The sequence below is a fragment of the Pelophylax lessonae genome (genome assembly GCF_965119305.1).
Source record: "Pelophylax lessonae genome assembly, chromosome: 8".
NCBI classification, from domain to species: Eukaryota; Metazoa; Chordata; class Amphibia; order Anura; family Ranidae; genus Pelophylax; species Pelophylax lessonae.
Genome location: NC_138775.1, coordinates 15,257,369 through 15,271,969, shown reverse-complemented (window position 1 = coordinate 15,271,969; position 14,601 = coordinate 15,257,369). Strand labels below are relative to the sequence as shown.

At 47.0% G+C, this 14,601-nt stretch overlaps 1 protein-coding gene across 2 annotated transcripts in view; it reads left to right on the top strand.

The window, feature by feature from the left end:
- TATDN2 (TatD DNase domain containing 2) overlaps positions 1–2,885 on the top strand; it is a 41,541-nt gene extending 38,656 nt beyond the window's left edge. For both annotated transcript variants that reach the window (XM_082265468.1, XM_082265467.1), the window contains exon 7: positions 2,592–2,885. In XM_082265468.1, coding sequence (XP_082121594.1) covers positions 2,592–2,732 — 141 coding nt within the window. In that variant the 3' untranslated portion in view covers positions 2,733–2,885. The remainder of the gene's footprint in view (positions 1–2,591) is intronic.
- The last annotated feature ends 11,716 nt before the right edge of the window (positions 2,886–14,601 follow it).

Below are 14,601 nucleotides of genomic sequence, written 5' to 3'. Positions count from 1 at the left end.
TTACGCCTTCCCCCCTCTAATGTTGATCCCGAGAGTTCTTCAGAAACTGAATCACTCGGGGGACCTCCGGTTGATACTAATTGCCCCTTGGTGGCCAAGAAGACCTTGGTTTGCCACTCTGAAGACCATGGCAATGATTCCCCCATGGCATCTGCCGGTCTCAAAAAACCTGTTATCTCAGGGTCCAGTGTTATGCCAAGACCCGGAATTTTTTCAGTTGGCAGCTTGGCTACTGAAAGCCAACTCTTAATTTCAAAAGGTTGCTCACAGAGAGTTGTAGATACTCTTCTGCTGAGCAGGAAACCTATTACCAAGAAAATCTACACTAAGGTATGGAAAAAGTTTTGTACCTGGGGTAAGCAAAGAGGATTTGACTCCCCCTCTACCCCTGTAATCCTAGAGTTTCTACAGGACGGGGTGGATAAGGGTGTGGCCATTAACACTCTTAGGGTACAAATTGCGGCTCTCTCGGTGTTCCTGGACACTCGTCTGGCAAGAGAGCCACTGATAAGCAGATTTTTGTTAGCCAGACAAAGAGTTACTCCTTTGTCTAAAGACAGGTTCCCTCCTTGGGACCTGACAAGGGTCCTAGAGGCGTTATCTAGGTCTCCCTTTGAACCTTTGGAACAGATTTCCCTCAAACGGTTGTCTTTAAAACTGACGTTTTTGCTGGCTAACCCTTCAGCTCGGAGAGTAGGGGATCTCCAGGCCCTCTCTATCAAAGAACCGTTTATGACCGTATGCCCAGACAGGATAATCCTAAAACCAGATCCACTATATCTCCCAAAGGTGGCATCTCCTTTTCACAGAGTACAGGAGATCAATTTACCTTCCTTCTGTGACAACCCAAAGAACAGTAAGGAGGAAAAGTTCCACTGTATTGATGTTAGAAGAGCTCTACTCATCTACTTAGACAGGACAAAGAACTTTAGAAGGTCAAACCATCTTCTGGTCCTTCATTCTGGACCTAGGAAAGGATTGCAGGCTTCCAAGCCCTCAATTTCTAGATGGATCAGGCAAGCAATTACCATCGCTTATGAGGCATCAGGTGTCCCAGCTCCTGTTAAAGTTAAAGCTCATTCTACAAGAGCCCTAGCAACATCTTGGGCCGAGAAGGCAGGAGCATCCTGGGAACAGATCCGCATGGCAGCCACTTGGTCCAGCCAGAACACCTTCCTGAAACATTACAGGATAGAAGTACTGTCTCAACAGGACCTGACCTTTGGACGCAAGGTCTTGCAGGCAGTTGTCCCACCCTAAGGTAGGCTGAGGTTAATCTAGTATCCTCTCATGTTGGGCCGTCCTGGAAGGCGATTGGAGAAATCTTACCGTTAGTTTACCGGTAACGTCTTTTCTCATGAGCCTTCCAGGACGGCCGGCCTACCCGCCCTATCAAAGGGTGCAAACAAGTTAAAAAGGGTAAGTGCCTATGAATTGACTGTGATACACGGTTCCCTCAAGGAATTTGGTTGTGGAAGATACTTTTTTACAACTGAGGATAGAGGGAAGGGTGGGGCCTTTTAACTGTGTTTTAATTGATTGTGTTTCCGGTAGGAGGAGCCTATCATCTCTCATGTTGGGCCGTCCTGGAAGGCTCATGAGAAAAGACGTTACCGGTAAACTAACGGTAAGATTTTATGATGTTAATTGATAGACACAGCTCCTTATAATTCTTGACCATTGGGTTATGCTGCCCACTACAGGAGTAGAACACTAGGCAGGAAAAGCTTTACCACTCCTATGGGGCTGTCCCTGCAGGCATACAGTGGAATTGTAATTCTTCTGACACTGCTTTTAACAAAACTGAGTACCTATAGCAGGGAGAGGGAGTATACCCCCTGGGACTGAACATAGGCTTAGCCAGATTCTTATTCTACCTAGTGTCCTACTCCTGTAGGGGGCAGTATAACCCAATGGTTATGAAGATCAGGAGCTGTGTCCATCAATGAACATCAGAGAAATGGATTTTACGGTAAGTCAAAACTCCCCATTTTTTCCAGCACAGTCACATGCTGCTGCTGCTGCTACTACTATTATTAATATACATTTATATAGCTCTGACACATACAGTACAGAAAGCACTGAGAAAGTCACATCGGTCTCACCCCCCACATCTCCCTCCCTCTCCCCTGAGAGAGTCACATCAGTCTATATACTGCTACTACTGCTAATAATAATATACATCTATATAGCTCTGACATATACTACAGTGCGGTACAGAGAACACTGAGAAAGTCACATTGGTTTCACCCCCCAAACACTATTTCTCTCTCTCTCGCTTTACAGCTAACATAGCACCATTTATTCATTCAGGCTCTTACCACTGCTATTATTATACATTTATATAGCTCTGCTATGTACCGCAGTGCGTTACACCGAACACAGAGAGTTGCATCAGTCTCTGCACCAGATAGCTTACACTTTAATGTCCCAGCCTGTGTCATACACATATAGTAGGATCAGTTTAGAACTGAATATTAACCTGCAGTATAGTTTAGCGTGGAAGCCTCACAAAAATGTGGGGATTATACAAACTCCATGCAGATACCTTTTGCCTTAAGAACATAAACCCTATTTTTTCTTATTTCCAGGTACCTAAGAGCCTGTGTAAATTTTCACACCCGGGTCTCGCCCTGCACACTGTTGAGGAACTCGCCCGCGTCAAGAATTTGCCCCTGAAATCCGTCATGGCGAAAGTCCGTGAAAACACCCACCGCCTCTATAATATATAAGTGCCTTATGACCTAGGAGTTCTTTAATTCAATTGTTCCGTTTTTTGTTTCTGATGAAGTAGAAGCCAGTTGGTGCCTTGTTTTAAATTGAATGTCTTTGTTGAAAGTTCTGGACCAGTGTTTTGTTTACTACTTTTTATTGATGACATGTCTATTAAAAAATAGATTTATTTTTTATTTTAGATGGGTTCTTTCACCCTTATGTTACCACCATCCATTTTTTTTTTTTTTAAATCTTTATTTAAGCAATTTCAACATATGAACAGAAAAAAAGTGAATAATACAGAAAGAAGAGGATTAACAGAATAAATCCATATCAATAGTGGCAATATACACCAAGTCAAAGTCGGGTACATATTGGACAGTCTTAACAACATAAAGATTGTGCCTATCGGCCAAACAGAGGTAATCCTCATGTAACTCCCGTCCAGATGTCATTACCAGGGAGGAGCCCCTGGTGCGTCCCGGAGAGTACATGATCTCCATCAACCTAAATCTAACGGTATAATTGCCACCCAGCTTATACTCCATAGGCAGAATCGGGAAGATAGAACGAGAACAGAGAAAAAAGAAGTAGATAGCGCTCCATGGAGCCGGCAGAGTATCGGGAACAGAAAAGGGAGAAAGAAGGAAGAAACGTCCTAGGGGATTCACAGAGCATACGCCCCAAAGTTAAGGTATGGGGACAGAAACAGTAGCGCCACCAGTTCTTTAGCCCACCCCGACCAAGCTATATATCAGGTATCTCCTCCAAGTAAAACATCCATCCAGTCCAAGTATCCATAAAGTGAGACTGTTGCCCCCTAAGGGTCAACACCCTCCTTTCCGCCACCATGATCCAGTTAACCTCCCGTTTCCATTCGGCTATAGTGGGAATCGTGGATTGCTTCCATTGCCTGGGAATCAGGCATTTGGCAGCATTCAGTAGAAACGGGATAACACTACATTTATATCTCTTCACAGAGGATTAGGTGTCATGGAAGAGTTATTGAAGGGGAGTGCGGTCAGGTGCGGAGATGGCTAATTTCTGTATCCAAGGATGGATTGCATCACAGAAAGGTTGAATTAGTGGGCAATCCCACCAAATATGGAGGAACAAACCAACTTGGCCACATCCCCTCCAACAGTGTGGGTCAGCTGTGGGGAACATCTTCACCAGCTTGGACGGAGTCCTATACCATCGTTACAGAAGTTTGTAGGAGGATTCCTGAATCTGGGTACTAATGGAAGAGACATGGGCCAGATGCATGATCTTGGTCAATTGCGGAGGGGAAAATTCTACTCCCAGCTCCCTTACCCAATCCCTAACATAATAGGGAACTGTGCGCGAGACTGCACTTAGGACAAGACTATGCATGTGGGTCAGCAGGTGTCAGGACTCCGGGGGCTGAACAACCCATTTCTCCAAATTAGAAAGTTGGCTGACCGGGTGAGGAGGCGCAAAAAATCAGTCATCTGCCTGTGTCGCCACGCCGACAAAAGGAAATCCCTGAATCACTCACGTAGGGCAGTCAGCGATAGGAGCTGTCCTTCGGGTGCGAATTTGCCGCAGTATGTCTTCCCATCATCTCCCCAGGAACGAAAGAAGCGGGAATCTTCACCCAGCTGGAACCAAGGGAAACCACCCAAGGGAGCAAGTGGGGACACCCCAGGGGAGAAATCACCCCCTGCATTGAGACCATCCCAGACACGAAGGGTGGCCCTCGTGAGTGGGGATGCCCACGGTCGCTCCTCGGAATCCAATGTGCGGCCACCAGATTCCGACCCGTCATGGTCTTCTCCAGGGGCACCCAGGGTTTTTTTGCGGTGTCGTGCGTCCAGTTCAACAGGCGGACCAGGACCATTGCCTTATAGTATAAGGAAATGTCGGGCAAGCCCACCCCCCTCCTTTTTCTGTCTCCGAAGGGTAGCGTACGCCAGTCGTGGATGTTTGCCATGCCAGACAAATTTCAGAAAAGCACAGCGGAGGTGTTTAAAAAAAAAGTTGAGGCAACTGGATAGGAACCGTGTTAAGCATATAAACCAGTCTGGGTAAGATAGTCATCCTAATGACGTTAACACGACTGAACCAAGTCGGGGGGTATGGCGCCCACGAGTCTGGGTCCGTTGTGATGCGAGTCAGTAATTCGCCATAGTTCCGATCGTAGAGGGCCTTCAGGTCAGGGGAGATGTGGACTCCCAAATACAGGAGGGAGACCTCCCTCCATTTGAAGCCCAAAGACCGGAGTGGACTCCACTAGACCTCTGAAGCTGTCCTATAGTATTTGCCACCAAGCCGTCAGTAACAGATCACTGCCTCTGCTGACTTATCTTCTCCCTATACTGCATCCTAGTGCCATATTTTGTCCAGGTAAGTGACACACATGCACCTGGCCAACCACAGGATGTAAAAGGAAATGTAAATCATCAGACAAGACCCCCCTTCTTCCATTGCACTGTGGTCCATTTCTGATACTCATGCCCATTGTAGGTGATTTTGAATGTGGAAACGGGTCAGCATGGGCACCCTGGCAGGTCTGCGACTACACAGCCCCATACACCACAGACTGCAGTGCTTTGTGTGTTCTGACACCTTTCTGTCACAACCAGTGTTACATTTTGCAGAAATTTGAGCTACAGTAGCTCTTCTATTTGCTTGGACTACACAGGCCAGCCTTTGCTCCCCATTTGCATCTATGATCATTGGCTGCCCATAACCCTGGCTCACTGTTTGGCTGGTTTTCCTTCCATGGACCACTGCACACTGGGAGCATCCCACAAGAGCTGCAGTTTTGCAGTTGTTCTGACCCAGTCCTTTAGACTTTACAATTTGGCCCTTGTCAGAGCCACTCAAATAACTTGAGTTTGCTTGTTTTTTTCTGCTTTCAACAAAACTTCAGAGACAACATGTTTACTGGCTGCCTAATGTTATCCCACTGAATATCAGGTACCATTGATATTCCAATTTTTTTTTTCACTTTACCTTTCCTTGCAAATCTTAAAGTATATCCAAAAGCATATATATATACATATATTTTTTTTTAAAAGTTAATTCAAGGTATGGCTAATTTTGCAGTTATATTAATCCAGCTTGCCCCGATGTATGTGCGATACCTGTGGGATCCCTATGGAAGCTGGAAATCACTGTAGTAGGCACTACTACCTCCACTCCTCCTCCCCCCCCCCCCCCACTCTTCCCTCCTTCCTCCCTCCCTCCCTCCTCCTCCTTCCTCTCTTCCTCCCTCCCCTCTCTCTCCTCCTTCCTTCCTTCTCTCCTCCTTCCTTCCTTCTCTCCTCCTTCCTCTTCTCTCCTTCTTTCCATTCTCCCCTCCTTCCTCTCACTCTTACTTCTCCCCTTCCTCCCTCCTCCTTTCTACCACCCTCTCCCCACCTCCTGCCCTCCTCCTTTCTCCCTCCTTCCTCTTCCCCGTGCAGCTGCATTGTGAACAAGAGGTTTCCAACTCAGCATGGGAACCATTCAGAAAACACTTTTTCCATTTTCTCAATAAAGTGTTCTCTGATTGGGTGAGATGGAAGTTTGTGACATCAAGGCCCCGCCTCTCCACCTGAGAAAATGCAAAGTGTTCCCTGAATGGCACCCATGCCAAGTGAGCAACCTCCTGTTCACCTGCAGCAGGGCAGCTGCTCCACATGGGATCAGTAAGCTAGTGGAGATAATTTTACTAGCGATGCCAAATACAATGATCTCCAGCTTCCATGGGTATCCCACAAGCATGGCAGATACATACTTACATTGTTCCAAGTTACCATTGTAACTATGTAAAGAATTTCCATACCTGGAATTCAGATTTTAAAGATTAGTTCACCTTTCATAACAGATTACATGTTATACATGTTTGGAGTGTAACATGGTATGAATGCACTGGCCCCTGCACCTCCCCCCACTGTGACCTCTAGCAGAGGATCTTGTCAACGTATGAGCAAACCAATACACTGCCAGATCTGCAGGAGACATGCATGGCATCGGCAACAAAAATAGTAAATGCACATTTCTCTTTTGTTCATTGACGGACACAGTTCCTGGTATTCATAACCATTTGGGTTATACTGCCCCCTACAAGAGTAGGACACTAGGCAGAAAATACAATTCTGGCTACACACATGGGCAGTCCCAGGGGCTATACTCCCTCTCTTTGCTATAGCTACTCAGTTTTTTTCTGCCTAGTCAGGAGTAACAACCTAGTTCCTTGCTGAGATCTTGGGTCCTGGCAAAAAACTTTAGATAGAAAATTGTTTTCCTCCTGGACTTTTCTTGTGAGATCTACAATCAACTGCCGGACGGGGCAACGAGCTGGATAATCTAGATTCAATGGTCACCCAAGTCTGGCCAGCGAGCGTGCGCAGACCTCAGCTCCGCGCTAGGTCAGACGCCACATAGCCCCACTGGACGGGGCTGGCCTGCGAGAAACACCTCGTGAGGTCACATACGCCCAGGTCTCGGCCCGAGTCGCAGGGTTCCTCCTGGCCGACAGCCCCCCATTTTGATGGAAAGGGGTTCTGTCTGGAGCGGTGCCCGCCTGGTTCCTGGTATTGTGAGTAGCTGTCCCATCATCGCAATTTGTCTGCTGCTGTCCTACAGTTTGTCATCTCTCCGGACTTGCATGTGGGTGCTGGGCCTGATGGTGTCTACCTTCGAGGGGGGTTCCGTTTGAATAGTTCCATACGAGGTCCCTGCAATCGGAGATTCTGACCAAATGGGACAAGACTCCCCAGTCTCTGGAATATCAGATCCAGTTGAGTCGGGGAACGAGGGAGTCCTTGATATGGTGGCTTAGTTTCTCTGGCGATTCAGCTGGGAAAATCTTTCCTCCCTTTGTATTGGACAGTGGTCTCCATGGATACCAGCCTGTCGGGCTGGGAAGGAGTCCTCGGCAAGCATTCTGCTCAGGGGATCTGGATGCTGGAAGAGCCTAGACTACCGATCAATGTCTTGTTTTCAGGGTTGTCCAGTGCCCATTCAATTGGACAATGTCACAGCTGTGGCTTATGTCCATTGTGTCCATCATCAAAGTGTCCTAGCGCCTCTGTAGGTAGCAGGCATTCTAAGGTGGGCAGAACGGTTCGTTCCAGCCCCTTCCGCCTTACACATTCCTGGGGTGGAAAATTGGCAGGCGTATTCTCAGTCGGCAGGCGTTGGACCACAGGGAGTGGTCCCTTCCTCAGGAGGTGTTTCATCGGCTGTGTCTGTGCATCTGTTGGCGTCTCAGCTCAAAAGAAAGGTGCAGAGGTTTGTGACTCGGTCAAGCGATCCTCTGTCGGATGCCACGGACATGCTGGTGCCCCTGTGAGGATCGAGGCAGAAGGGAATTCCGGTCATCTTAGTGGCTCTGGACTGGCCTCGCCGAGCTTGGTAGGGCGATCTGGTGCGGCTGATCGCCGACGTTCCTTGGAAGCTTCCTCTTGGCGAGGATCTTCTGTCCCAGGGACCGATCTTCCATCCTGCTTTACAGTCACTGGCGTTGACGACTTGGCTGTTGAACGCCAGGTGCTGAAGGACGGGTTTAGCTGAGTCAGTGATTCCTACCCTGTCGAAAGCTAGGAAATCTACTTCTAGGAACATCTAACATCGTACTTGGAAGACATACATTTCATGGTGTGAGTCTCTTGGGGTCCCTGCTCGCTCCTTCTTGGTGGCTCGGTCTTAACCTTCCTTCAATAGGGGGTTGAATTGAAATTGGCCTTAAGTACCATCAAGGGCCAGGTGTCGGCTTTGGTGGTCTTCTTCCAACGACCTTTGGCTACACAGTCCCTGGTGTGTACCATTCTTCAGGGTGTCCTACATTTGGTTCCTCCAGTGCGGGTTCTGTTGCCGCCTTGGGATTCCCCTGCTTACGTTTTCTCAGAAGGTGGCCTGTTTAGTGGCTATCACTTCTGCGCGCAGGGTGTCGGAACTGGTAGCATTATCCTGTCCACCTCACCTGGTGATTCACAGGGATAAGGTGGTACTTCGTCCCTGTCCATCGTTCCTTCCGAAGATTGTCTCTGATTTTCATTTGAATGAAGACGTTTTGTTGCCTTCCCTATGTCCCAGGCCTAAACATACAAAGGAAATTGCCTTGCCTGCCTTGGATGTGGTCTGGGCAATTAGGGTGAACCTGCAAGCTACGGAGTCTTTCAGGAAGTCAGACTCACTATTTGTGCTCACGGATGGACCTCGAAAAGGGTTGTCCGCTTCCTCTGCGACCATTTCCAGATGGATTAGACAAACGGTAGTTCAGGCCTATTCCATCAGAGGTCTGGTTCTTCCTTTCCCTGTAAAGAAACACTCTACTAGGGCGCTTGGTGCCTCCTTGGCCTTGTGTCACCTGGTATCGGTGACGCAGGTTTGCAAGGCGGTCACCTGATCGTTGGTGCACACTTTTACAAAGTTTTTATAAAGTGGATGTGTTGGCATCTGCGGATGCTTCCTTTGGCCGTAAGGTTTTGCAGGCTGCTGTTTAAGAGGACCTGATCCTCTTTGAGGGTGTATTGTTTTTTTTTCAGGTGACCTCTGGTTGTTTGGTTGAGCCCCTGTTGCCTAGTTTGCTAATGTTTAGCCTTGGGAATTTTTTGGCTGTTCCAACCCCCACTGCTTTGGGATGTCCCATAGGTTATGAATACCAGGAGCTGTGTCCATCAATGAACAAAAGAGAAAATGGGACAGACACAGTACCCACCCCTCTGCGGAGTTATTATTCTCCTGACACTGCTTGTTTACAAAACTGAGTACCTATAGCAGAAAGGGGGAGTATACCCCATGGGACTGCCCATGGGTGTAGCCAGAATTTTTTTTCTGCCTAGTGTCCTTCTCCTGTAGGGAGCAGTATAACCCAATGGTTATGAATAACTGGAGCTGTGTCCTTCAATGAACATCAGAGAAATGGATTTTACGGTAAGTCAGAAATTCCATTTTTTTTCACCTCCAAAAAAAGTGCATTTATTTTTTGTCAAAAGGTGACCTTAACATTTAAGTGGAAGTAAGGGGTTGAATCGCTAAAGGCAAATAGTGCACTGTGCGAGTGCAGTTCTCTAGAGCTTAGAAAATGAGGCGATGCTTTGCTTTGCAAAAAATATCCAATCTGATGCAAGGCAAATAAAAATAAAAAAACATTTTTTTGCTTGCACATGATTGATGATAGAAGTCAGAGGAGCTTCCCCTCCTTTACTAAGGTCTGGAGCAACTGAACTTGCAAACTGCACAATCTATTTGCAGGGGCACTGCCAAAACTTGTCCAGAATAGTAAGTAATGTAGGGTGGCCAAGTTAGCAACTTGGATAAAAGTATCTCCACTCCAGTGTTTTGGGGCCCTGCTCCAAGGAACAGGGCCCAAAACATGCGAGTGGAGGTACTTTTCTTTCAGACTGCTAACTTGATCCCAATGCAGCACTTACCATTCTGGCTCAAGAGGGCCCTAAAACACGAGTGGAGGCACTTTTGTCCAAGTTGCTAACTCAACCCCCATACATTACATACCATTTTGGTCTGAGAGGACCCCAAAACACAGGAGTGGAGGTACTTTTGTCCTGGTTGCTAACTCAGCCCCCATACATTACTTACTATTCTGGTCTGAGAGGGTCCCAAAACACACGAGTGGAGGTACTTTTGTCCTGGTTGCCAACTCGACCCCCATACATTACTTACTATTCTGGTCTGAGAGAGCCCCAAAACACAGGAGTGGAGGTACTTTTGTCCTGGTTGCTAACTCAGCCCCCATACATTACTTACTATTCTGGTCTGAGAGGGTCCCAAAACACACGAGTGGAGGTACTTTTGTCCTGGTTGCCAACTCGACCCCCATACATTACTTACTATTCTGGTCTGAGAGACCCCAAAACACAGGAGTGGAGGTACTTTTGTCCTGGTTGCTAACTCATCCGCCATACATTACTTACTATTCTGGTCTGAGAGGACCCCAAAACACAGGAGTGGAGGTACTTTTGTCCTGGTTGCTAACTTGACCCCCATACATTACTTACTATTCTGGTCTGAGAGGGCCCCAAAACACAGGAGTGGAAGTACTTTTTGTCCTGGTTGCTAACTCAGCCCCCATACATTACTTACTATTCTGGTCTGAGAGGGCCCCAAAACACAGGAGTAGAGGTACTTTTGTCCTGGTTGCTAACTCAGACCCCATATATTACTTACTATTCTGGTCTGAGAGGGTCCCAAAACAAAGGAGTGGAGGTACTTTTTATCCTGGTTGCTAACTCTGCCGCCATACATTACTTACTATTCTGGTCTGAGAGGACCCCAAAACACAGGAGTGGAGGTACTTTTCGTCCTGGTTGCTAACTCAGCCGCCATACATTACTTACTATTCTGGTCTGAGAGGACCCCAAAACACAGGAGTGGAGGTACTTTTCGTCCTGGTTGCTAACTCAGCCGCCATACATTACTTACTATTCTGGTCTGAGAGGGCCCCAAAACACAGGAGTGGAGGTACTTTTGTCCTGGTTGCTAACTCAGCCCCCATACATTTATTACCATTATGGGCGGAGAGGACCCCAAAACACACGAGTGGAGGTACTTTTTATCCTGGTTGCTAACTCAGCCCCCATACATTACTTACTATTCTGGTCTGAGAGGGTCCCAAAACACACGAGTGGAGGTACTTTTGTCCTGGTTGCCAACTCGACCCCCATACATTACTTACTATTCTGGTCTGAGAGACCCCAAAACACAGGAGTGGAGGTACTTTTGTCCTGGTTGCTAACTCATCCGCCATACATTACTTACTATTCTGGTCTGAGAGGACCCCAAAACACAGGAGTGGAGGTACTTTTGTCCTGGTTGCTAACTCGACCCCCATACATTACTTACTATTCTGGTCTGAGAGGGCCCCAAAACACAGGAGTGGAAGTACTTTTTGTCCTGGTTGCTAACTCAGCCCCCATACATTACTTACTATTCTGGTCTGAGAGGGCCCCAAAACACAGGAGTAGAGGTACTTTTGTCCTGGTTGCTAACTCAGACCCCATATATTACTTACTATTCTGGTCTGAGAGGGTCCCAAAACAAAGGAGTGGAGGTACTTTTTATCCTGGTTGCTAACTCTGCCGCCATACATTACTTACTATTCTGGTCTGAGAGGACCCCAAAACACAGGAGTGGAGGTACTTTTCGTCCTGGTTGCTAACTCAGCCGCCATACATTACTTACTATTCTGGTCTGAGAGGGCCCCAAAACACAGGAGTGGAGGTACTTTTGTCCTGGTTGCTAACTCAGCCCCCATACATTTATTACCATTATGGGCGGAGAGGACCCCAAAACACACGAGTGGAGGTACTTTTTATCCTGGTTGCTAACTCAGCCCCCATACATTACTTACTATTCTGGTCTGAGAGGGTCCCAAAACAAAGGAGTGGAGGTACTTTTGTCCACGTTTCGAACTCGACCCCATACATTACTTACTATTCTAGTCTGAGAGGGCCCCAAAACACACGAGTGGAGGTACTTTTGTCCTGGTTTCTAACTCGACCCCCATACATTACTTACTATTCTGGTCTGGGAGGACCCCAAAACACAGGAGTGGAGGTACTTTTTGTCCTGGATGCTAACTCAGCCCCCATACATTACTTACCATTCTGGTCGGAGAGGACCCCAAAACACAGGAGTGGAGGTACTTTTGTCCTGGTTGCTAACTCGACCCCCATACATTACTTACTATACTGGTCTGAGAGAGCCCCAAAACACAGGAGTGGAGGTACTTTTGTCCTGGTTGCTAACTCAACCCCCATACATTACTTACTATTCTGGTCTGAGAGGGCCCCAAAACACAGGAGTGGAGGTACTTTTGTCCTGGTTGCTAACTCAGCCCCCATACATTACTTACTACTCTGGTCTGAGAGGACCCCAAAACACAGGAGTGGAGGTACTTTTGTCCTGGTTGCTAACTCAGACCCCCTATATTACTTACGATTATGGGTGGAGAGGGCCCCAAAACATCCAACCCCGATTGTGCAGTGCCGCATCGATTTGAAAAAGTAGTCCCTCCACTACTTTTTGCCAAATTCTGGTGCGGCTTGAATAGACATCTGTGCGTGAAGCCGCACAGATGTCTTCAAAGTTGCACTAACATGCGGCTTTGAAATTGTGTGATTTCAGATGAAGTCGCACAAATTCAAAGCTGCAGTCAATGTGAACGGGGCCAAAGGTTAATTCACACATCGTACGGTACTGCATTGTGAAACGCCTATTACGGCAAGGACACAGAAAATGGTTGCCATGAATTAAGTGTTTTGTACACTTCATATAAAGTTTGCCCCCAAAAAAAGCTGTGTGATGCACTGAATCGCACACCACACTGCCCCCTAGCACAGTCAGGAGTGGACAGGAAAAGCGCTTCGGGAACTGTTATCTCTAGTGTGAACCCAGCCTTGAAATTAAAGCTGATGCTAAATAATACTTGCCTCGACCTGGCTCCGACACTCCCAGGAGGCACAGATGCCTCACTGCTGCCCCCTGGGATAGCTGGGCACTCAAACTCTATGACAATATGGCCATGCTATAGTCTGGAATTTTCCTACCTTAACCACTTGCCGACCACTTACTATATAGAGATGGCAGCAGGGTGGCTCTCCTGCGCAAACTGACGCTAGTACCCAAAGATGAGGGACCTCTTCTCCCTTGTGAAGAATTCACTCTTGGCTTTACTTGTTTAAAGGACAATGATAAATGGTTTTCAACATTTCTTTACAAATAAATCTGTGAATAGTGTGGTTGCATTTGTATTCATCCCCTGGAGTCAATACTTTGTAGAACCGCCTTTCCCTGCAATTACGGCTGCAAGTCTTTTTGGTGATGTCTCTACCAGATTTGCACATCTAGAGAGGACATTTTTGTCCATTCTTCTTTGCAAAATATCTCAAGCTCTGTCAGATTGGATGGAGAGCGTCTGTGAACAGCAATTTTCAAGACTTGTCACAGATTCTCAATGGGATTTAGGTCTGGACTGTGACTGGGCCATTCTAACACATGAATATGCTTTGATGTAAACCATTCCATTGTAGCTCTGGCTGTATGTTTCGGGTCGTTGTCCTGCTGGAAGGTGAACCTCTGTCCCAGTCTCAAGTCTTTTGCAGACTCTAACTGTTTTTTTTTTTCTAAGATCGCCCTGTATTTGATTCTATCCATCGTCTGTTCTATTCAACTCTGACCAGCTTCCCTGTCCCTGCTGAAGAAAAGCATCCCCACAACACGATGCTGCCACCACCATGTTTCACAGTGGGGATGGTGTGTTCAGGGTGATGTGCAGTGTTAGTTTTCCACCACACATAGAGTTTTGCTTTTGGGCCAAAAAGTTCAAATTCGGCACCTTCTTCCACATGTTTGCTGTGTCCCCCACATGGCTTCTCGCAAACTGCAAACAGGATTTCTTATGGCTTTCTTCCACCAATGGCTTTCTTCTTCTCACTCTTCCATAAAGGGCAGATTTGTGGAGCGTACGACTAATCGTTGTCCTATGGACAGATTCTCCCACCAGAGCTGTGAATCTTTGCAGCTCCTCCAGAGTTACCATGGACCTCTTGGCTGCTTCTCTGATGAATGCTCTCCTTGCCCGGCCGGTCAGTTTAGTCATGTCTTGGTAGGGTTGCAGTTGTGCCATACTCTTTCCATTTTCCCCATGATGGATTGAACAGCGCTCTGTGAGATGTTCAAAGCTTGGGATATTTTGTTATAACCTAACCCTGCTTTAAACTTCTTCACAACTTTATCCCTGACCTGTCTGGTGTTTTCATTGGCCTTCATGATGCTGTTTGTCCTTTAATATTCGCCAAATACCTCTGCAGTTCAGCCCTAAAATCTCTCACCAGCGTACATGGGGGACTAAAAAGGTGGATCTGGTCAAAAATAAAATAGAAATGGGTATGCTATACTTCTAGGGTGAGA